Source organism: Rhamphochromis sp. 'chilingali' (genome assembly GCF_963969265.1).
Source record: "Rhamphochromis sp. 'chilingali' genome assembly, chromosome: 20".
Classification (NCBI taxonomy): domain Eukaryota; kingdom Metazoa; phylum Chordata; class Actinopteri; order Cichliformes; family Cichlidae; genus Rhamphochromis; species Rhamphochromis sp. 'chilingali'.
The window spans coordinates 12,672,600-12,698,501 of record NC_137947.1 but is presented as its reverse complement, the minus strand read 5'-3'; the positions used below and the strand labels follow the sequence as shown (position 1 = coordinate 12,698,501).

General features: G+C 40.7%; 1 protein-coding gene across 10 annotated transcripts in view; it reads left to right on the top strand.

Moving 5' to 3' along the window:
- Positions 1-25,902, top strand: part of LOC308388587 (neurexin-1a-like) — a 270,320-nt gene that overhangs the window by 163,340 nt on the left and 81,078 nt on the right. For all 10 annotated transcript variants that reach the window (XM_080869385.1, XM_080869389.1, XM_080869388.1 and 7 more), the window contains one exon: positions 15,649-15,830. In XM_080869385.1, the coding sequence (XP_080725511.1) occupies positions 15,649-15,830 (182 nt within the window). The remainder of the gene's footprint in view (positions 1-15,648; positions 15,831-25,902) is intronic.

The following is a 25,902-nucleotide window of genomic DNA, read 5'->3' as shown; positions in this document are numbered from 1 at the left end:
GGAGGCATGCTGTTCAACATAGTACCTTGCTCCAGGACAAACCCTGCTGTTGTAAAGCCCCAGCACTGTCGTCTAATGCTGTGACAGAATTGGTTTAATTTTCATGGGGCTTGTTCTTTAGACAGAGTGTCAATTAAGCAAGTGCAGCTCACTTTTTTCAGTAAAACCGAGACAAAGGGTGTTTTTAACTCTTTTTGCTTCATACTGTATTTGTAGTTTCCATCTATTAACATAAAAGGGATTCTTCCGATGTATTACCCTCACCCATCTGTCTCGCTCTGTCTCTCATATCTTTGTTAATGTTAAAATCTAATCCTATTTAGAATACTTATGTAACTGTACCTGCCTTTCGCTCTTATTGTCACAGTGCATTTAACATTGTCTCAAGTGATTAGGCCAAGCAAAGCTAACAGAGTGCTGACAGTTAGTTCCGTATGCAAACTATCTCTGTTTCTGTGGCACGAACATTCACTTTTTCCACTTAATACGAAGCTATATTTAGTAACTCGAGCCGCCCCTATGGTGGGCTAGCCATTCATGTGTCCCAAATTTTCTGACAATATGAGCTCACAATTCCTGCAATTTCATAGGAAAAGTCACATTGCAGCCTCCCTCTCTTTCTCTCTCTCTCTCTCTCTCTCTAATATATATATATATATATATATATATATATATATATATATATATATATATATATATATATATATATATATATATATATATATACACATTGATATGTATATGTATATATATATGTATCCGAGTACTACTGTAAGAGCAAACATCTTTTGTTCCTTTTGTATTGAACTTGAGTGTCATTGATTTATGTGGAAAGAAGAAGAAAATTACCATGGTCAGGATGTATGAAATTGAGTTGGAGTGTGATGCATTGTTTGTTTAGGGCTAGCCGTAATGAGGTTCAGACAGTATCAACTCTAAGTAGCAGACATACCATTCATCACGGATACACTCCCAGAGGTGATAGTCTTCTTTCCCAGAGATGGGTACTGTACTCGATACGTTGGATAACTAGGTTATCGTGTTTTCTTTTGGACCAGTTGTTGAGAGTGAGTAGCTGATCTGACCAGTGGGAAAATAGTTTATTGTGGTAAAACTAGGAATCAGTGGTCAATAGGAAAACTGACTTCTTGGCCATTTTTGCATCTAACTTTTATTGATGAATGACAGTTCCAATTTGTGCCGTGTCTGCCATATCCTCATTTGCTTACTTTGCCTATGCTGTTTATATATTTGCCATCCTGTCAGAGTCAAAGCCCATACATTTAGTCAGGGTGGAGTCAACCTTCATTTTCTTGATGAGTATGCGTTGTACTCACCTAACACTCGTTCAATCAACAGTACCAGGAGTTTTAGCATTTCAAAGCTTGATGGTTTTATCAAAGTGGGTGAAGCAATTTAAGTGATTATAATCAATTTGAATGCTCTCCAGCTTCAGAGCTAAGGGTTGAAGGGATTAGAAACACTGCTCTTCTGCGCTGGCACTGCTGCACAGAGCAAATGAATGGAAAAAAAGAGAGAAAGAGAGAGAGAAGAAATAAAAGAAAAGCTATCGTAAAGAACACCAGACACGAAGAAAGTGAAGAAAGAAAACGAGAGCGAGGAGGGAGAAAGTTGATGGTGTCTGGTGTTGTCTCGCTGCCGGTGTGTTGTGAGCTTGTATAATATAATTACTCCCATGTCTCTGAGCTGATGTCATTCTGCGATAGTGCAAGGATGACAGTATCTTTGCTTCTCTGAGGCAGAAGAGATGATAGCTGCCCTGATAGGGATCTGAGTACATGTTCCTCTGCTCTAGTGGGAGCATAGGCAGTTATTGACCTGCGAATGAGAGAGCGAAGATTGCAGTCTTTTCATTCTCCTCCTCTTCTGATGTATGAGAACAAAAACACTCTCTTTTTATTTATATGTGCTTTAAGTCTTGAACCTACTTGCATCTTGTGTTACTCGTTTGCTCTCTTTCTCGATTATTCCTTTGTGTCCTTTCTTCCAACGCTTTGCTCTTTATATCTGTTTAACCACTCTGCCTAACCCACCCCCAGCTCCCTCATTGGTCTGCAGAGTCCATCCGAGCAGACAGAGTGGGCAGCCTTTTGTGCCTGCAGTGGTCTGTGTGGTTTCGGTGGTGACCAGGCTATGGTTGGCATGAACGGAAATGAGACCTGACTGTGCGTGCGGTAGGCAGCGAGAGGTCGGCTGAGTAATGTGTCCGGTTTCGGATTAGAGACTTGGAAGATGGAGAAGGAGAGAGAGAAAAAGAGACCCCCTCAGTTAACTCAAGGGTATGTCTGCTCCCCTCACATGCTTAGGTCCTGGATGAGTTTGAGTCAGTGAGCTCTTTACCCAGAAGGCACATTGTGATTCATCATCAACAGCATCTTTTTCTTCACATCTCCCTATTTCTTGTTCATCCTGTCTGTTTTCACCTCTGGCTTTCTATTTCTAAAGGTAATTTTGGAAAATGAAAAGGACCAGATGAGTAGTTGGCGTGTCACTGTTCACTGCTGGTGTTTATCTATGGAAAATAAAACAAACATGATATAGAAAACTAAATGTTGGGCACAGAAATGGATAAAATGGATAAAACATATAATTGTCATATAATCTGGTCTGCACATACGCATTTTGACAGTAAAATGTCACCATTGATTGGTTATAGATGTGTCAAAATGTTAGCAAGCTACTAATACCAATCTAGCTACTAGCATAGTTAACTGTCACAGGTGTGTGCAGTGGGCCTAAAAAATTAAGGAAACACGTGAAAGAAGCCTTTAATCCTCTAAAATGGCGGCTATTAAATTGTCAGTGTGCACAACCTATAACATGTCAAGCACTAGCAATACACAACTAGCTTACCTAGCATACCAGGATAGCTTGTTAGCTCTGTAATTTGGTGGGAATTGAGACTGCCAAATAATGGCAGGTCTCTCCGGCGCTACATTTGCTACTAATATATAATGAGTTAGTGTGAGTATGTAAAACTCTCTGCTCAACAAAAAGGAAGGAAGCACCCCCTTGTGGGGCTATTAAAAATGTGCTTTATAAGTTTATTGTTTACTGAGCTGAATTCTCAAGGTGAAAGACTATTAAATAAACACAATCTAGCAAAAAAAATAAATTAAAGCCACCATCAAAAATACAATGGGTGATGAAATCATCGGATTACAAATAGCCGATATATTTATCCAGTAGCACAAAGTATAGTGCAACAATAATGGGCTGAAACAGGCCTATGAAAACACAGGGATTGATTATATTATTTGAAGCATTTTCGTGTGGACATGAAAAGAACATTAATTATTTAAAATGATTAGCACAGTGGTTCTTAACCTTGTTGGAGGTACCGAACCCCACCACTTTCATATGCGCAGTCACTGAACCCCTCTTTAGTGAAAAATAAAATAGGATTTTTTTCAAATTCAAGACATAGATATGTTTTTACTGGTGCACAAAATGAGCCGTGCATGTCACGGTGGAGGCTCTGCCGAACCCCTGAGACCGACTCGCCGAACCCCAAGGGTTCGATCGAACCCAGGTTAAGAACCACTGGATTAGCACAATTTTCAGATGTATTATAGGGATAAAAGTGTAAAAGATGGTAAGTTACATCATTCTTTTAGGATGCTTGAAATAGCGTTGTTTCCACATTACCATTTCTGAGCTATTGCAGACTACTGGCTAGCATTAACTGCTAACGGAAGACAGCGAGTGTGGAGGAGTGATGCAGCTGTAGAGCAGGTCAAGGTGTTAAAGATGCAAATGAAGCAGCTTATATGGTTCCCTTCATTCTGTTCTGATTGACTCTTTAAATGCCTATCCATTTCCTAGAGGGGGAGACACAAGAAAGGGAAAAAATAAGAAATGGGAATAAATAAAGCCAAGATCAAGAATGCAAAAGCCCACTTTTTTTTATTATCTAATCTGAATTGAGTTCAGTCACCCCAGAGAAACCTCATTCTCTGTCATCATAATGAGGCAGCAGCTATCTCTATGCCAGTCAAGCCCGCATATACACACATGCACTCAGATATGCACGCTGCATACACTTCTCACACAAAGAGCAACCCTCTACAAAATCGTCTTTCATCTCTTTGATCACTTCGAATCACTGTCACAACCAAGTGCGAATGTGGGTAGTTAAAGCGATATGCAAATGTACACATGGGAAAACCTTCATTTATAAAGTGTATCATATCATTGATTAGATCATTAAATGCCATTGATGTAAAGTAGTTTCAACTGTACACCAATAACTCCCTTATTAATGGACTAATTGGTCGTGGATGTTGAAATCTTCCAACCTGTGCATCCACAACCACATGAGATGTTGCAGAGGATGGGTTTTTCTGGAAGTCAGCATTCAGAAGTCAAAATTGCCACTGATCATTACATTGATTTTTTTTTTTTTTTTTTACTTCGAAGTATAACTTAACTTTTACACAGTTCCTTTGGTACAAAATCGCCCTTTGCTTCCTTTCTGTGTGGGTGGATTGATTGACAACGTTCAAATTATCCTTAGCTTACCACATCATTACCTAACAACTTTAATGTCACGTATGTTGACTTAAAGATAGCCTCAAATAAGAAAACCAAATGAATGGCTGCCCTGTGTCACAATAGGAGACCGCCGTAAGAACCAACCATGTCATAACTATTCTTCTTTTTACAATTTACAATTGCTCACCTGCAGCAGAGTGGCAACAGAAAGAAAGCTGCCCCTTAATCCACTCTAATAGGATTGTGTGGGATTTCACCTTCCTCATTGCTCCTTCCATCTCTTAGAGCCTCGGGCCTGCTGGCAAGGGCTGATAAAAACACGCCTGCCTAACACCTAAGTGCAAGCTAATATTAGCATATATTTTGCACCGCAGTGTAGAAATACAATGCATACCCACGCATATTTTTTTTCTCTCTGTTTATATATTTATTTGTTGGTAGATACATGCAATGGTGTGAGATAGAGGACAGCACAGCTCTCTTATGTAGGTGCTTCTACATTGGCTGTTGATAAGGGGGAGGCAGAGCTGTATGTACATCTCAAACACAGTATGCTGCACGACCAAACTCCCTCTCAGCCATCGACACATGCGTTGTTTATTTCTGGCGGTCTGTTTCTCCTGATCTTTTCCAGATTAATTTTATTGTGCGGCATCATTTCCATAAGATATGCATCTAATTAAATAATATCGCTCCACTTAGTGAGCTTACTTACAAAGTTAGACTACTCAGTAACAGGAAAAGCAGATGTTTAATCCTGCAATTAAGGCCAAGGCGTGCTCGCTGTCTCATGGGTGCAGCTTACAAAAAGAGTAAACAGTAAAAAAAAAGCCGAGGCAGTGTCATGCAGGGACGACATAAAAATCAGATACATTAACATCTGAAATAGGAATGATTTGATCTGTGATCTGTTTAAAAACCAGCAGCGCTTTTTTACCCAAATATTTAACATTGCACTTTACCTCATTGGCAGATTTATGGATGCACGTTGTGTCTTGTTTGTACCAAATCAAACATGTTCTGGTAGTGTTCACGATCCACTTACAAAGTGTGAGATGTACTGCACATACACATTGCCCCAAGCTAAACTGTGCCTTGAAAAATAGTAAAGGCTTTGGAGAATGTTGATGTTTTATGTGCAGATGCAGAGATGTTTATTAAACATCTCTATAAAAACCCTATTGCGGCACGCTCATTTTGTAATTATGTAGGTTTACATTATTGCTCATTTGCATTCATGGAGCGGCGCTAAAGTTGGAATATGCTCAGTAGTGCACAGTAGCTCTGTCTGCTCTTAAAGCAATTTTCTTGTAAGAGAAGTATTTGTGCTGATGCAGTTTGGGCTGCATATGGTGATGGACCGCCAGAGTTGTCTCTAGTCTCAGATCAGAGCTTTGGCCCCAGACTCTGTTTTCTGCCTCACTTCCACTGTGTAATTATCCCCCACACTTGTCTTTTTCAGTAATTAGAACTGCAGTCATACTCCACATCTGCTGGCTCCCTAATAGAGAAGACAACAGCTTCTAGAGACCATTTGGAAGCTGTGATGTTTGGTGCATGCTACCACACAGACACACTGAAACTAAATAATGCACTGATGTCTGATGGCACAAAATCAGTCAAACAGGCTTTTAACCGGGAATGAAAAAGCTGAAAATCGACTGATGCTCGAGTTTCCTTAAGTCTGACTTTGATATGTCTGTTGGCTGGCGAACAAATTAAACACTGGATGCAGAAAAATCTAATCAACAAATTGCTGGCAATCAAAATGGCTGACCTGAAAGCAGAGAAAGGGAGCATTGTGTCTGAGGAGCAAATGAGGCAAGTGATGATGAGAGAGTAAATTAGAAGCTGTCGATACTGTGAGACACTTCTATCAGAGCCAAGGCTGTTGGCGGGGGAGGCAGATATGCAGCTGGTCAGGGTAACAAAGGGCCCGTTTGGTGTATTGCTCCATTAAGACACTGGGTCTTGTCAGCTCTGCCTGGATGGGCCATTCTGCTCCACAAGGCAGGGGCTCATGTATCACTTAGGACTTAGGGGAAGTGAGGTTGGCAGAGGAGGGGAGCAGAAGGGTGTGAGTGACACTGGTCGACTGAGCATTCATGGCATAATGTTAGCAGCCCAAGGGGTAGAATTTTACCTCTACCCTGAATTGATGGTCCTCTGCCATGAAGAGCGAGGGCGGGTTTGCATGGCTACCCTAGGGCCCCGTCATGATGAGGTGAAGGCTTATCTCTTCAGAGCAATATGAAGATAAAATATGGTGAAGTGCTGCTCTGGTAAGAAGGAAGGGGAGATTTCTTGTAGATTTCTAGAGTTTATGTCAAGGTAGAAACAGTTTAGAGCTGTTGAAGTGATGTCAGAGTCTGACTAAATACAATATCGACACGTGGCACACGTGCCAAACGAGTTATTAGTCCCTTATATTTTTTTTAAAAATCGTTTTTAATTTTTCCCATGAAATTCCTCAATAGTTTGTCTTTGCTGTGTAAAATAGAAACTAATAAGCTAATAATTAGGATTCAAGGAGTGTCCGTTTGTCACTGTTGGTTTTAGTTGCACTCAAAATAATTTGATGACCCACATTCTCTTCTAAATATTACCAGGTGTGGTGTTTGTAGACCCAGTACCATATATCTAACATATAGCTATAATTGGGTTCCATTATAGCTATATGGTACCAAGTTTGGTTAGTGACTCTCTAGAAAAATGTGAACTCCTTCACTGGTTGACGAGTAGTTGCTTTGCGAAGTCGGTCACAGAGAGGATACTGCAACAAGAACGCTGTGACGGCTTTGATGATTAGCAGATTCACTATGAATCTGACCCGCTATGCTTCGTATGCACAGGGGGGCAGATTGTTGGGGTTTTCTCTGTTGTTAGGTCTTCACCTTACAATATATACTTCCATTGTGGTTTGTGTGCTTTTGCATTTTGCTATTAGCTGGTGTTCTCTTAAGTACGTTTGACCTCTTGGGCCACCGTACAACCCTGCTTTCAAATCGTTATTTTCATGATTCTCTCTCTGTTTCCTCTCCCTCTTTCCTCTTTGCTGTGGTCGCTTTGTACTGTACTCGCCTTGAGGTCTGGCTTAAGTGCTATTCTCTCCTCATGTTTATTAGGTTCTGTTGCTCCTATGATTTTGGAGCCTGCATCTCATACCCTCTAATAAGGATGACCAATCATGGGGGCAAGCAGCAATGCCCCACTTTTAGTCTCCACTTAATTTAATTACATCAAATTAGCAAAGCAGAGAGGGGGTGGTGGTGGTGGAGCGGGAGGCTTAATCCTTTGCAGCTTATGAAGGCAGGTTGGACACTTTCAGCTGTCCTATATGGAATAGCTGCTGTGGGATTGTCTTCATTAGAAGGAGCTTAAGGCTCATAGGTCACTGGATATTGTTAAAATAATACTGTCAAAATTGACTAATTAGAATATGTGCCTGGTCTAGTCTAAAGACTAAGATGGCTGCGTTAGGACTTTCTTATGTATCCTGGTATTATATCTTTTTTGTTTTTTGCCTTAGACCCACTTATAATTTGTCAAACAATTTTAAGTGTGAAAAAAGGTGCATTTATTATCATCAATAAAACATCAGAACGTCAGATTTGCTGTTACTGCAGTACTCTAATGCCTGTAAGCAGTAAAGTATGCTGTATCAGCATAGGTCAATGTTATATCTCAATCCCAAACAGTAGATATAAGTGAATCCACTATTGGCCAGTGGTGAAGATTAGTCTCTGGGCAATGAACTGTAAAAGTTTATATCGACCGTGCTGTATATATGCCAATGTGCCCAGACTTATTAAGCCAACACAAAATAAGCAGGCAGTCTGTACTCTGGGTTGATTTAGCACCTCTGTCCTCTCTGCTTTCTGCTGACTGCAAAGAGAATAGCTTAGCTCCAGTCTTCTGATAAAGACTGAAGGAAGGATTTATCACTTAAAAAAGAAGACAAAAAAAGAAGAATCGTTGAAAGAAGCAGAGCGGAGTGTGTGCAGTATGCAGTTTCCCTTTACAGGAGTGCGGCAGTTATAGCCTGGCAGATTGTTCAACAACCACTTCATGCAAACACAATAAATGTTTTGGCTCTACACTAGCAAAACTGGAGTAAATTGATTAGGTGTCCTTGCTGTGCTATAATCCAGTGGTGTTTTTATCTGGCTGAGCAAATCTTAGCTAATCATGTGAAAATTAGAAATGGTCGCATTGAAAGTTGGTTTTGCTGTTGTTTCAGTTGTGCCGTGTGCAGGATTGTGCCTGCTTCAGCCTATGATGGAATCTTTTCACATGCCTGCTGATTCTGTTCTAACTGTCTATCCTATTATAAGGGAGGCAGTTGTTTGTGCTGAGAGAGGATTAAGACAAGTCAACAATCCATAGTCTTTTTAGTCTCCCAAAGGGCTGCTCACACACCAGTGAAGATAGAGAAAGGCTTTTTTTCAGGATCAAGGCTTGAGAGCGAGGTTTAAATTGTTGAAAGGACCTTGCTATTCTGCAATGGAACAATGAACAGATACCGAAATAGAGATAGGGGTTGCGGTTGGCCACAGGCATCTCGTTGCATCCAGTGTACCTCCTTTTCCAGTTCTCAGTGTCCATCTGAATTTCCTTCACTTCTCCCCGAAAGACAGACAACCTGAGGCTGTGCTGTAACTGCCCACTCCGAATAATTGGAAAAACAATTGCTCTCATTTTTTCAGACTTCCTTTTGTTCACTGCACTTGATTTTCGCCAACACAGAGAAGCTGCCAGTCAAAGGTGACAGGCAATTAATCACTTTACATGCCAAAGTTACATCAAGCACAAAGATGATACATGACAGGAGGGTCTGTTTCCTGCTTGTGTCTTTTTTTCCCTTTCTTCTTTGAGTCTTTGTCATGCAATTTAAAAAATATGTTCTAACTAAAAGATTTTTCCTGTAATTACTGTATATAGTTTTTGTAGTCTAAGAATATACTCTGACTAATTCAGCAAAGACAAAGCCCATACAGCAAAAATATATCAACAACGACACTGTTAAATTAGTCTGTAGCACCTAAAAACATCACCTAATCCGTTATACGGCAATGGCTGCATTCACACCATGAAATGCTTCTATAAAACACAAACCTTTTGTGTGAGGTAAAATTTTGGTATACTGCAAGTAGTAAAATAAGAAGAAAAAAGTGGAAAATGTTTTTGTTTGCATTGTTTGCATTTTGTTTGCAGACAAAAGGTTAAGCAAAATCTATCTTGCCTGTATCGCTTTAATATGAGGGAAATAAGCTTGACATGAGAAGGCATCTGCCATTCTTGCCTTAAAATTTCTTTGTTTTTTATGATATTTTCATTTCATTTGTGTGAAAAACCTATAGGAGATTAGAGTAAACTGTCTTTTGTCTCTGCATTTGTAGATGTCGACAGGGAAAATACTACACTAGTGGTAGATGTGGTTTGGCCACTCATCAGAGCAGAGTGTGTTCTGACAAATCTGATGTACAGTACAAAAGGGATTCACAGAAAAAAAGCTCTCTCAAGAGAAAACTCATGTCCTTGTGCAAAAGGTCCAAAATTGCCCAAAGCAAATTTATGGCACTAAATTTAATTATCGTCGGAAGAGATAGTATTGGGATATTGTGCTGTTCTGGTGCTAAAAGCTTCATTGCAGAATGAAAGAAATGGTTCAATGACATTAGGTGAAGAACCAATTGAACTAGCAGGGAGCTCCAGGGATAGTGTGGCTGGGAGAAACATGCATCCACCACTATGTTTCTTTTTTTTTTCACTGTACAGCTATGCCTGGAGTGGGGAAAAAAAGCACATTTTTGCTGTCAGATTATCCTAAAAAATGACCTTACATACCTGTAGAAGAACTCGGTAAATGTATGAATAGGATCTCATCCTTACGTGCACTGTGCACATGACTTAATAAAGTAGAAATGTGACTGCAGTATCTCACACACCACTGTTGGTACGGACTCAGAAATGTGTAGGACAAGAAACCGCCGTGGTTCCTCTCCTCTAGAGCAGTTAAGTTCACAGCGTGTCACCAGAACAGCAAACAGCCACAGACAAGAAAAACCTTGACAGAAATGCCACCTTGCCAACACAAAGGCCCACAATGCACCAGCAGGAGAACATAGTGCTTACATTATATGAGTATCCACAGAGACATCTTCTGGTATACATAAGCTAGGTTTTGCATTTACACCAGATGCAACAAATAATAAATAGTAGGAAGGAAATAGGTGCAAAAATACATAAATATACACACTGATAGTGGTGTAATAGGAGCAGTCACTGCTGGAGCTCAACAGACAAAGAAAAGATCGATACAGTAATTTAAAATCGACAAAAGAATAACATAAAGCCTTTACAGTGGTGTAAAAAAGAGATTACATAAACATGAAGCAAGATTTTGGATTCAAATGTAACTGAAATATAAAAAAACAAATGTTTATTTATTCAAATAATACATGATTAAAGAAATGATGCTTGGTATAAACTCAAGTAATTTTCATTTAACCAGATTCCATTAAATTTCACATTTTGCTTTGTACTTATGTAACAAAATTACATGGAAAATTTACATGTCATTAAATTAAAATGTCAGCAGGATATATATTTATATACATAAGAAAACAGTGTTGCTGTCACCAAAATCAGACAACTAAAAAATGTTACAGATTACTAACAGTAATAATAAATAATATATATAAAAATAATAAGTGTAAAGCAACAGTTCCATCAATAAATACACTTGTAACAGAATTTTGTTACTGTAAAACGTTCCAAAAGAATGGTACTCTTCTTTCATTACACAAAAGCTGATCCGCATTCACTTAAATAACAGGAAGTGACTGTAGAAATGAAAAGATTGCCTTACAGAGCCTTCATAATAGCACCCACATGAAGCCAAAGAATAAATGTTAAAGGTCCTTAATACTAATGCTGTGACCAGTATATCTTTGTCCAGCTGAAGTAAACAAGTCGGGCAAATAGGAAAAAAAATATAATTGTAGTTCAGACACATAATCCGTTGACATTTAAATCACTTCTTCTGTTCACATCACAAGAGCTCTTTAATAATATTTGATACATTTTGTCTGCTGCTATAAATAAAATAATACCGTGGATAAAACAAGAATCGATTGACTGATAGATACGAGGTATTGGCATCATTATTTTGGATCATGGAGTGTGATGTGCCATTTAATTATACACAGTCCGTGTGAATGGTGCCCCTACTCGACTGTCTTTGCAATTCGCAGCTTTGTAATTGCTGCCAAGTTAGAACATGCAGCTGAAAAGATATTTAATTAGCTATGCTTTTGAAAGGTTCTGTTCATAACCTCACAGTCTATTTACCACTTCATCTCCTCAACTACTAGACCATTTAATTGTCCTAAAAGGTAAAATAGAGTGAGAGAAAAGGAGATCAGAAGGGGGCTTGTTGTCTCACAGTTTTCCTGCACGGCGCTAAATCTTCAGGAGCATTGATCAGAGATAGGGCCTTTACCAGATCCCGATAGTGTCGGATTGGCTAAAAGTGTCCTTATAAATCGTGGTAGTGATTTCTGTGAAAACTGAAATGGTAAACCAATACACATCATTAAGCTTCTTTTAATAGCACTCCTCCCAGGAGGATGAGCACACCCAAAAAATAGATATCTATTTTTATGAATAAATGATGGAACAGATGTTAAACAAAAACAAAACAAAAAAAAACTTTCTTCCTTTGGGATTCCATGCAAGGGATGCACAAAAAAATATCAAAAATCAGAATTTCAAACAGCTACACTATATTCCAAGTCTGAGGTAATCTATTTTTGCACGCCAGTCATTACGGGAATCCATCGCAGCAAACAGAGAGAAGCGCTAGTGTTTGGTCCTGACAGAAAGCAGATCTATAATGTCATCTCTCCTTTTTCGTATTTCCATCACAACTATGTAATTATGATTGGATTCCTCCCTCGTTTCTCGGCAGAGGCGGTAATATGAGGCGCCTTGTGATGGCAGTGTTGGAGGTTAGAGGAAAGACAGTCTGCTGGCCTGACCTTAGCCTAACAGTGTAGTCAAACACACTGCCTGCTTTGCGTATCCACTCCTCCCACATCTGCTACACTAAGGCACACAGCCAGGATGCTTTGGTTTGCTCACACCTGTCTCTTCTTATGACACTGCATCACTTTCTGAACATACAGAGCCTATAGGACAGTTTGCTATATGCTGCTACCTCTTTACAGTGTAAATAGATGAAGACATTGCGAAGCCGCAGCCAAGAGGGCCTTAACACACACACACACACACACACACACACAGGCCATGTTTGCTATTCTACAGTCTACTATCCCACACACCTCTTAGGCCAAATGCAGGAGAACTCCTGGGATGGTGCTACATTTTTAATGAAAGCAGAGTGTTTGATCTGCCAATGTTTATCTTCTTTGATGTTAACTGACACAGTAGAGAGCAGCCAGCTCTCAATGTAGTCCAACACGAGGACAGATTAATTCATTATCCTTTAACAGTGGAAGATTGCGGTTGAGGAGTTCATCCTGGAGGTCTGGTCGAGGATCCGTAGCAGCCTTGAGTAAGACCTCCAGAAACACCGTCTCTGCGTTTCTGCAGCGTGACCCCTCTGGGGAAAGGACTACAAATGTCAGAAAGCATGCATTAATGCTTCTGGGGATAGGTAAAACAAGAAAATCTTGATTACATTCAGTTTCACAGATCTTGTATTGTGCATAGCTTCACCTCCGTTGCACCTGTACCTTGTACTTTCATTTTTTATTTATTTCTTTTTTCATTAAACAGTGGGTGAATAGGGAATAAACTGAAACTCTTGTCAAATTAAAGAGACAACAAACGGGAAGAATATCCAGGACACCACTGTATCTAATGACTACAACAGATCCATATCAGCTCCGGTGTCCCAGGAGAGAACACAAATAACAAATATGGAGCCAGTGCATAATTACTCCCCAGCACTGGAGTTACAGAGGCATGTGTCTGCTGATTTCATGCCATTGCACAACTGTGTAGGTGTGCATTAGCCATGTTTCTTCGTGTATCTTAATCCTCAACAGTCCCCCAAGGACTTCCCAGTAGTTTTACATGCTTGTAAGGATTTAACACTGCTTCACCACATATTGGCAACCTTATTATCTGCATGTTGGTTTCGGAACCACTCAGCTGTTAGTTTTGTCGACCTTTGGTACCATGATTTGAGTGTTTCTTAGCTTAAAAGCACTTCTTTTCCCCCCTCTTTTTTTTTTTTAACAGTACCGGTAAATAAGCTCTTAGTGGGAGAAAGTGGGTGTCAGATCATATGAATAGACTGAGGGGGAATTAGATGCTTAAGGGCCCGATGAGTTCCAGCACTGACATGGTTTAAAAGCACTTAATTATAATAAGCTGGAACGTTCAGCGAGTGTTAGGTGGCTTGGGGGAAACGGAGATGGTGACAACAGTCCAGCGTGAGATACACGGAATCGAAGATTACTCTGTGACTGGGCCAACATCAGATATGCATTAGTGAAACAAGAAGAGCTTTTTCAGTGGTAGCCGCCAGACTTCATGAAAAAGAAATGCAGCCCGCCTCGCAAATACATCACACATAATGTCTTTCCCTTTGTAGAAGTCATCAAGCTTCATAACGCTTTTTCCATTAGGAGAACAAAAAATGCTTACAGTGTTATATCATTAAGTTTTACAAATGCGAGTTATGCTTTATGAAAACAATAAATCCCGCCATAGATCTCGATGTCCCAACCTCGTTGGTTAATCACATTATTGTTAATTAATGATGCAATTCTTTTTAGCTAATGGTTGACAGTGTGTATTGACTCAAACGAGGGGATGAAATTGGAAAACGGGACTTGAGAGCAGACTGATGCGCTTTAATCGCTGCACTATGAAGCAGAGCTAGGAGAAAGTAAACAACAGGATCTATAAAGAAAATGCAAAATGTATCGATGGTTTTATAACCTCGTGAACTGGTTTACAAGAAAATATCGGAATTACAGTCAGAATGATTTATTATCTATTGTTCAGGCTAAGGCTGTTTAACTCCCTGCCCCTATGAATATTAACATACTCTGCCTCGCTCGCACTCTCTCCCGGCTTCTCCTTCTCTTTCACACTTCCACATGTAAATGCTTCGCACACTAACAGAGCTCCTCGTCTAATTTTTCACTAAGATAGCAGTTTTTATGCTAATCTGACAGCTGCATTTATTTGCGGGCTTTCTCGCTGCCGTTGATTTCCCAATCACATGCCCTATTTGTTCACAATTGTGCACACGTAACCAAGTTTGTTCACAACCTTACTGTGTTTGCGTCGGGAAAAAAATGGATTATAACACTGTCTTACTCTCAAAACATGAGGATGACAGTAAACGTAAACAGAATCCCACAGAATTAGCTGAGATTGACTCATTTCGAAGCATCAGTTTGACTAGGTCACCGGCTTAACGCTGCACAGCACTTTCTCACTGAATAGCTAAGTAATTAGAAGCACTCTTCCATCTACTAGGTCATGTTTGAAACCTTTTATGCAGCCGCTAAAGACAACAAGGTAATGCAGCACGACAGGAAATGGCTGGTTTGGAGGTCACAAGAAGGGCATAATTGGACCAGCCAGTCAATAATGCTGCTATCTCCATCTGCCTTTGAGGCTGCTAATGAAGCATGAGAGATGGGGAGGTGCCCATTTGGCATGCTGGCTACCTGTGAACTGGGGACACGGCCGCACATTCTCTTGCATTCACTCGTATCTCTTCCCTCTAGAGGTGAAACGGGCAGTAGCGGTAAAACTGAGTGACTGTGCAGGATTGTGAGGAAATCAGAACCAGTACCTGCCTCCCTCGTTTTTGCTGAACGTTCTCCTACTCATGAATTGACACGAGTGTACTTCAGACGGGGCTGAGAGCCGTTCAAGAGTGATATGTTGCTCATTGCTTTGCAGAATCATCGCTCTGCACAATAAAACACTCCAGACTGACGGTGCTCTGTACACACGGCATTGATGCCGGCTTTACTGTGTTAATAATGTTTGCGTGTTGACAGTCAGTGAGTCACGCCTGATAGACGGATGAAAGAAGAAACACACTATTAACATCTTTAATTCTGGTCTTATCTCTTTCAGCGGGAACAACATACATATTTGGACGAGACGGTGGACTGATCACATACACGTGGCCACCAAATGACCGTCCTAGCACGAGGGCAGACCGACTAGCCATTGGCTTCAGCACACATCTGAAGGATGCTGTCCTGGTGAGGGTGGATAGCTCCTCTGGTCTTGGAGACTTCTTGAAGCTCCACATTGTAAGTCAACAATATGTTATTTCTTTGTTTTCAGAGCAAAAGTACACATTTACAGCATTTTCACATTAATGATCACTAAGACGTCAGCACGGTGGCACGGTGGTTAGCACTGTTGCCGCACAGCAAGGTCCTGAGTTCAATTCCAACATCAGGCCGGGGTCTTTCTGTGTGGAGTTTGCATGTTCTCCCCGTGTCTGCGTGGGTTCCCTCCCGGTACTCCGGCTTCCTCCCACCGTCCAAAGACATGCAACTTGTGGGGATAGGTTAATTGGATAACCCAAATTGTCACTAGGTGTGAATGTGCAAATGAATGTGAGTGCGAATGGTTGTTTGTCCCTGTGTGTTAGCCTTGCGACAGACTGGCGACCTGTCCAGGGTGTACCCCGCCTCTCGCCCTATGACAGCTGGGATAGGCTCCAGCACCCCCCGCGACCCTGAAAAGGATAAGCGGAAGTGAATGAAAAAAAAAAAAAGGATGATCACTAAGACATCAATCCATCTATCGATCCATGTTTTCTTCAGCTGGAAGTATCCCAGCTGTCACAGGGCGAAACCTAGCTTACTAAAACCTACTTTTTTTTAATTGGCTTCTTACTGAAGTGGGATCCTACATGAACACGATGACGGGCTTTTGACTGCAATCTTGTAACTGTTTCCTGGGGCCTAAATGGGGATTGGGGATTAATTGTGTTGAAGTTAAGAACCTATAAAGAAGTGTGTAGTTGTGTACAGCTAACAGTAGGTTAATGTGTGTGATAAAAAGGAGCCCACGTTTGCTCACCTCGCCTCTGAGTGTGACAGCTGCAGAAACAGAGGCAAATTAAGGGTCAGTTCTATACAGTGCATAGCTGACCTGGACATAATTCTGCTGGCTAGCACATGACCTTCCTATCACAAGCACCCACTTACTGACAGTAATGCTGATGCTGGCCAGGAGCATACAGGAACATTGCTCACACGTACACACATGTGAAAGCTACACACCAACAACCCAAAAAAAACATGAAATTGGTCTTGAAGTTTGTCTCAACCCCAGCTGCCCACACACTGAGATTCACACTTACAGTAAGCAAACTGTGACATAAGCAGGCCTATCCCGAGCAGGGGCGGAGCGGGGGGGTGGCTTACGGGGCTTAAGCCCGGGTTGTTTTGTCAGAAGCCCGGGGTATTTTGGAGTGTAATTTTTTCATAGTTAGATGCCTGGCTGACAACTGTATAAAACAAAAAGTACACACAATATTCGAAGCACATAGTGCACACTGTGGGAATTTACGACTGTGCGTGAATCCCCCCCTGATATTGGTATGATCCAAGCTCAGGCACTAAGCGACTGAGCGAGGGGGCGGGGCAGCTGCTGCCCGTGAGTGCGCTGTTGGAGAGACGGAGCCAGCCATACTAAGGAGAGCTTAAGTTTGACCAGTTACCAAAGCAAATCATTCGTACCGTACAAATAATGTAAATATGACGGTGCATCACGAAAGATTGATATGAAACTGATCACTTGACCAATATTATTTTACTTGCTCTTCAAGTGAATCAACAAATGGCGAAATGAAAAGCCGAACAAATGCTATTTTTTAGAGAGTCTTAGCTTACGTGTGTTTATTTCATATTTTCAGTTCTTACCCTCCCCGACTAATTCGGATTCAGTTATGTACTGAAATATAAGAATGGACATTAGAGGCTTCTTTCAAAGAAAAAACTCAGGTAAATGTTATTTTATATATTATGCTTTGTATGTTGTTCAGTATATTTCTATGCAAAACAAGAGGGATTTCAGTACACAGCAGGATATTCACATTTGTAACCAGATATTTACACTTTAGGGAGAAAACATAAAACATTTTTACTGCACAACATCAATTTAGAGTAAACTTTTGTTTTAGATAAATATTGAAATATATTTTGAATTAGTTAAATGTCAGAATAAAGAGAGAGAGAGATCTATTTTTATCACTTTCATCAAATTTAGGAGTACATATACACTAAATTTATTGTTAATTAATAAGAAAACTCCAGACGATTCCATTCTGAGCTGAAGAAGCTTCTGATAGGTTAGTAGAGTCCATGTGAGTAAATTGGTGGCACAGCTGTGGATGCATATAAGGCAAAACACAGAGCCTGTTTCTTTGACATGGGAAAATCAAGAGATATCAACCAAAACACCAGGAAAAGAACTGTGGAGCTCCATAAGTGTGGCTCAAGTTTGAATACAATTTGGTGCCATTTGCAATTAAGAAATACAGACAGTTTCTCTCTTCACTCTTAAAGTTAACAAATATGTTTTTATATTTATCAATCTAAAGAAATAAACATTTAGTCTGATTTGATGTTACAATTAAAAAAGTGTTTTTATCTGAAGAGTAAATATCTGGTTTCAACTGTATATTTGATGATTGTCAGCACAAAGAGGGAGAGAGAGGAGAACGAGGACAGAACAGATGAACAAGAGCAGGTGAGACACACATGTTAGTCAAATGGTTGTTTACCAAAAGTATCACCGTATCACAGGTCCTCATGTATCTCGTACCTAGTGTTTCTTTTTAGGTTTGTTATTTTTCAAATTCTGTATTTATTAAGTTCTGCAGGCTTGTTTGCACAACAAGGCTAAATAATTATATAAACTTTTCTCAATCTAAATAGTGGACTTTGGTAGAATTAAAAAATAAGTGTAGTGCAGGTCTATGATGATTTTTAGTGCTATCATCTAGTTCTGATTCTGGTTCTGTCTTGGTTAAGTCCTCAGTAGTCCTGATTTTGAACTGTTGTAGTCCTGTTTTAATTCTGGATCAGTTCTGGGTCTGGTTGAATTGGGGTTTAGTCCTCGTGTCTTGATGCAGCCCTGACCTTGTTCTGCCTTGCTGCTTAATTAAAAAACTAGTTTAAGGCGTCCTGCACATGTGATATATATTTTTCCCTATATGAAGTCATTCTTTTTTGAACAGAGCCTATTAATCTTTCAGTCATTTCTACACCCCCCCCCCAAAAAAAAAAAAAAAAATCCCACATGCATACTACTCTTTGGGCTAAGCCCCGGGTGTTTCAAATGTCTGGCTCCGCCTCTGATCCCGAGGACATAGTGAAGCAATGATGTTGTTTTTTAGAGAGGCCCCCCCGTAGTTGCTGTGCTTGGACATGGGTTATTTTCTGTTTTGTCTGGTTTTTGTTTTGTTTGTTGTTACATTTTTCTCCCCAAGCTTTGGGGACAAATGGTTTTTAGCCCCTAGTCCAGAAGAAGCTGTCCAGTTTAAAATGATGTAAGGTGTTTAATGCAGACCGTTCATCATTAAATGCCATATAGGGACAGAAACAAGATGTTCAGAAGGACATATATTAAAATATGGTTAAGGCATAGATGTGCTCACTTGGATGTGCAAATGCTCTCCCACAGTCCTCACGTCTTCTGCTGCTTTCTGAGCACCTTTTCTCATGCAGCAGAGACATACTGTATCAGACTGGGTAAAACAGGAGAAATCTCCACTATAATTTAAACGATGAAAATATCTTTGGACCCCTAAGACATAGAAATCTACCCACTAACTTGCACATCATTTTTGCTAACTTATTTGTGTTTTTTCTGTCAAAATGTTTTACAGTTTAAATACAATGAGTGGTACTGCTATTTAGTACGGTGGAACACACCAAGAACACACCACCAAATAGAAAAATGCTGCAAAAGCATACAAAACACAACAGAATATGTGTAAACCACAAAGGAAGTGGGAAAAAAACACAAGGAAAGTGTTTTTGGAAAGAAAATAATGTGAAGAAACAGCTGTGAAAGTGACAGAAACTAAAACATGTGAAGGATCGTGCTGAAAAACGAACAAAAAGAAACGGAGGATTCATCCGTGTTGTGAGGGGAAAAAAAGATGTGTGGTGGTGTGGGTTTTAATCATACAATCCATGTGTGTGAAGGTTCTCAGTCATCCAGGTTATCGTAGTGTAAGGAGCTGCGAAACTGTGAACGACCATCTTTGAACAGAGGGCGGGGCTTACGACACCAACTGTCTGCCATCTATAATCCATTTTTAACATCCCTTCCCAGACGCCTTGACGGCCACTCACATTCTGGGCCATTTGATCTCAGTAAATCACATGATAAGGTGGGGATAGGCTTCACAATGGGTTCACCTGAAACCTTGGCTGATTGTGACCCACACCTGTTTTCAACCCTTGGCTTGTGTGATTAGGTAGAGGATCAATAGGGGGTCCACAACCCTCTTGGGGACACTCCCACAGGGCCTAAAATCTGGGACTCTCCCCCATTTTCTCTTAGAACTAAAGAAGCTTCTCGGATGAGAGGTGAAACGTCTTCAAGTAACCTAAAGACGTCCAGATGCTTTTCTTTCCAAGCGCCTTAGACTACATATGATCATATATTACTGTATAATTCATACAAAGTGTATGTTAGCTTGTGACTTGTGACACGTTACTGTTTGACCTCTCAGAGCCACCGTAACTTGGGACCTTTAGGCTACAGGTTAAAATAATATAACACTTTGCACTCACTAGAAATCTCCAGCATGTTATAAGCCCTTAATACACGTATGCGCCAAGCTGTGCATTACAACATTCCTCTTCCTGGCACTGGAGGAAATGCACAAAGGTGCATTTTCTGCCGAAAGACAAAGGTCACATCTTGTGGAAACACAAGACGACAGCGTCAGCGTGTATGCCAGGTTTCAGATTCGCTGTGAACGAGTGATGAATGCTAGAGGTTATAGGCTTGAGCCTCACCGACAAGCGAGGTGACAGAGGGGAGTCTCACATTGTATAACAAGACAGGAAGATCATGCAGCTTACAAAAAGATGCATGCACATCCTCCTCGTGGAAGAGTGTACCAATCCAATGACATTTTACAGGGAGAAATTGTTTATAACGCATGTTCATACAGCAGGGGCAGTGGCTTGTGAGAATCCCCTCTCCTCTCGCATCAGCAGTCACTCTGAAAGCTCATTTGTTTATTTCTGCACATTTCATTAGAAGATGAGCGTGAGAGAAAAATAGCTTTAAAGAGAGGAAGGAGGCATAAAAGCAGTAAATAACTTGTAGCGTTTACAGGTTTTTATAATTTAAACTGCAACGTGACCATAGGGTTTTGTCAAATGTTGATTACGAATAAAAAAAAAACTACATGTTTTAACATGTCAGTTTAAACTTAAAATTAGCCAATAAATCTGCCTCTGAAAGACTTGTTGAATAGCATTGTGATATAGGTCTATTTCCTTAGTTCTGAAACGCAGCCAAATGAAAGAATAGCAGAAAATTAAATCACGACATATTGAAAAAAGATACATCTTATGAAACAAACCATCTAGACGCTTCTGTCATCTCCTTATTAATTACAGAGGAAAGGACGTGTTTTACAGTGCTCCGTTAAACACAATGAACTGTGCAAAATTGCCACTTTGATGCTTTTCTTCACAAGAATAGCAGCACTCAGCGTGTCACCTACAAAACCCTTAACTAGTTGAACTGCACCCTTAGTGGATCAGGCTGTAAAATGAAACAATATTGCAATATATTGGCCATTCCCAACAGTATCCCTCTCGCTCCTTTCAGTTACCTCAGCTCTGAGCAGAAATGTCTTCGGAGGAGTGTATCTTCAGCTGTATGAGATGGGATTAGACCAGATTTCAGTATTTACCCCCCTCCTGCTCCATCCTCTACATCCCCCACCCTTCCTAATCTCCTGCTCCCATTTCATGATGACAGGAAACCCAGCGGGGCTTGAAGGACGCCATCTCAGCTCACGCTCGCAAGAGGGAATTTTCTGAGTAAAATGTGGAGACTATGATTTAAATGCACCTCAAAGGAGGTGTGATCCTTCCCCCGCCTCGCCTTTTCCAATGCAGATAAAGACAATGACTGTGAAGTCAGCGAACCATCAAATGTACGACAATCACTTTCCTCGGGCTTATTACTGCAGCGCACGTGGAAGAGGGACTAGATTCATAATAATGTTCTTGCCGTCTCACCAATTACGATGATACTCCACAATCCCTTTCACGTTTTCTAAGGTGAAGTGTATTCATGAGACTACAAGAACAAGTATCCCACATGGATGTAAGATTTTCTCTGTACATGATAGTGTGGCTTGGAAAAGAAGCCATGTATATAATTAATTGCGCTGTAGCTGAAAGTCAAATCCACACAATGACATTATGCAAAACAGGGAGTTACGGATGTAATGATCCTTGGTGGGTCTATTCAACGGTGTAATCCACACAGAAGAGGAATTGGAACAAAGTTTATAAGATATGGGTATGGAATACTTTTCTCTGTTAAACAGTTTACCGTGCAATGGCTGTGAAATTTCAGCACAGAATACTAAAGCGGGTGCGCATTTTACTTTTACGCTGTCAAGGAAGTGCCATTTATTTTTCTGCACAAACAAGGGGTGTTGGTGTCTGTTATTGGAAATCCATCTGTACATTTTTAGGAAACCATTTACTCTGAAGCTTTGCAGTAGCGTTTTTTTTGTTGTTGTTGTTGTCAATGAGCAGCGGTGACACCGACTATCAGAGGCTCTCCTCAGTCTCAGGCAGGGCCCCGAGGGGCCCACTCAGCTTGTTTTGTGCTGGCACTCAATCTCAGTGTAGGGGTTGGGGACTATTCCAAGTGCTTTCTTCTTTTCCTACTTCTAATTGCATGCATCGCTTTTAAAAAAAAAAAAACAGGCAATGAAGGCACGCTGGCTAAGACGGCAACACTGTGAAGTTAATATATTCCACGGAGCAGAGAGGATGGTGGAGAAATAATGACTTCTCTAGTGGAGCATTGCTCCCTTCGGTCCTCCTTTAGCTGACTACCAGAAAGGGGGTTCTTCCTCTGATGGAAGACACCTTTAATTGCAGTTTCAACTCCTGCTCTCTACCCTATTAATCATGTAAAATGGCTTGAGAAGAGAGACTACCTTGCACACTGTCTGAGCATCTCAGCTTCGAGTGGGAAAACGTCAACTTTGATATGTTCTTTTGGAGTTCACATTACTTATAAAGTTCTGATTATTCACAATCGTGTGCTTCATTAGATGAACACTGCACTTTCACATTCGGTGCTATGAGATTGTTACCTGGGAGAGGTGCTGCAGGTCTCAGGAGAGAGCCTGTGTCACGCTATTCCCCATGCTCCTATTAAAACACATGTCCAGGGAAGGGATCTTATTCTCATCCACAGTTGTGTTAAGGTCTCACACCCAGTAATTACCTCGCTATGCGCAGACATAGAACACAGCCGCATGCAATACCCCCAGGATTTCTGTGTATACAGCCTTCCTGCATTGCTTCCCCAGTCAGTGCATATCAATAATTAGCAACTGAGCAACTGATAGTTGGACCAACTGGAAATGGAGAAGAAATGAACACGCTCGTGTCAACTTGTGTGCAGGCGTGTGCGATTCCATGTCCAGCTAAAGGTTTTAAAATCATTTTCATATGGTGGATGCTTTTAGTGTTTGAACAGCCTTTACTTTAACTGTTGTTGCCATGGCAACTATTCCAATATAGTCTGCTGGACTTAGCTCCGTGGTGAAAATGTTCATTTTAAGCTGATTTAAAGTTAAATAGATTACATGATTTCAAATGTAAAACTGCAGTATACCATTTCTGTTATTTAAAATGCACAAATGCAAACATGATTCTTTGTAACTTTACATGAAATCAAGACATAATAGATGTTGCCACTAAGATTCCCCCCGTTGCTCTCCAATTCGAAGCCTCGGTGCTTCTTATTCACTAACACTAGGAAACAAGATGCATCCTCGGCTGTGAATCACACAACAGTAGATTTTCGCTCACTGGAGCACAGAGTTATTGGATGTGATGTACTATTTTACATTTTTTATTTTTAAAAATAATTTCTTTTGAAATGCTCCTCAAGGCGTCAACATCACAGATGCGGTTGACAGGTCCTCCTCAAATTGGAGGAGGTGAAGTCTGGCAGACAGCTGCCTGCTACACACACCTGTGTCTGCATGCAGCTGCCAGTCAACACCGCAAACTTTAAGCCTTAAGAAAGTTTGGATGAGTTAAGAAGTAAAACAAAAAGAAAAAAGAAAAACAAGCTATGGAGACCATTTTTGATGGTTTTCCTTTTTTCCTCCCTTTTAAAGTAAAAGCAGAATGAATGAGCCTTTGAGGTCCAGATTTTACTCCCATGTCACATATAACGTCATAATCGACTTATTTTCGAATGATGCCTCAAGTGGTTACTGAAGGAACTGCATTTTCCCCGAATAAAATCTGTAAAATTACAAAAAACGTCATCCAAATACAGATGCGTTTCCCATGACATTATTCATCATTTAAATGTCATGCTCCAACAAGCAGAGGGTAGGAGAAAACACATTCATCACAAGCGATTTTGCTTCCCACGGTTTGTGCTGACACGAGTCACTCTTAATTCTACAGTTACCCCGCCTCCCTGGGACAACATCTTAAGACAGCCTTAGCTGCCAACCTGCTCCACATTAATCAGAATCAGCAAAAACCAACAGAGCGTGTAATTTGAGGATCATCAGCGCAATGCGACAGATGGCAAAAGGCCAAAGTTTTCTTTTCAGCCTGCTTGACCACCTTTTTGTTTCAAGATACATTCCATTTTATGTTGTGGAGGTTTCCCTTCATTCCCACTACTCCTATTTAAGGGATCTTGTAATAAAAGCCTGACTAGCAAGAATCACAGAATCAGCCCTCACAGCCTAACTCCTCTCCTTGCTTTCCCTTTGTGTGACCAAGTGTCAGTGAAACCAGAACTGCCATTTGCTTGTCAGTATGTTTGGCAGGTTGCAGCGCAGTCTGTGGCGAAGCTAGGCTAATGGCACTGTAATAGTGAATTAACTGCTGACCGTAATGAGGAGATAGCACTGAAAGGAATGAAATGAATCATTTACTGCTGATTCACTCTCCCCAACATGAATGGGGAGGAGACGGCAGTAAGAAAGTGCAATGCCTAATAACCCAGGCGCTGCATATATTTAGCATGCAGATTTTGAGCCTTAATTGTTAAAGTGGCGATGAGCAGTGTTATTAGTATGGTAATACGCTGGTAAATATGGCATTGATTTTATGTTGGCTGTGACCGATTGTAGCAAAAGGATGTAGGCGAGAGCGAATGGCCCCCTATCTCTTTTAGTCATAGACGGGACATCCACTCTGCTCGGATGATGTACCTGACCTCAAAGAATCAAATCTCATCATCTCCATATTGAGAAGAGACAGCGCTAGAATTGCCATTACTCATCTTTCAATTCCAATCATTTCTCAATTTGTTCAAGCTCTTTGCCACTACAAAGCCAAGTGGTCCATGAAGAGGAATGAATGTGTGTGTGTGTGTGTGTGTGTGTGTGTGTGTGTGTGTGTGTGTGTGTGTGTGTGTGTGTGTGTGTGTGTGTGTGTGTGTGTGTGTGTGAGAGAGAGAGACAGAGAGCGAGCGAGGGGAAGATCTGTGTGTATGTGTATTTGAGAGGGCAGGACAATAATGTGTCTTCACTTTTATTAGTGTAACAAATCACAGCGAGCACAGCTTGTCATCCTCAAAGCTGTACATCAATATGTTCTAGGCTTGCCTCATACAGAACAATATTGCCATGGCTAACATGGGGTAAATTTGATTTCATCGTCAATGTTACACTGTTAGGCATGTTCGCTTTTTGGGGAGTTACAAGGTTAGAAGTGTCAACATTGTGTTTGTTTTTATCTGTGTGAAACATTTTTTGATTGGCTCAGCTATTCTCCAAAGTTCTCGCTGAGCACATTTGTGCAGAGCGCTCAGGCTGCTTAGCCTCAAACGTTGCTCAGATTTTAAGATTCTTGCTTAGTTTAAAAAGAATTTAAAAAGAAACTAAAAGGCAGACCTCAGTATGCTAAAGCATGAGGTTTTGTGTGTGTGTTTTGTTTCTTTTTTTGGAGTGCCACAGCATGGAGTCACCATAGTTGTTGACTTCTGACACAGCTGCCCCGAGCCTCGGGGTGAGATAAAAATAGCCTTCTCTTTCTTGCTCCATTACAGTGAGCTGTAGCTCAGCGTCCCCAAACTATCACATGTAGAGCTTATTTTTATAGGAAG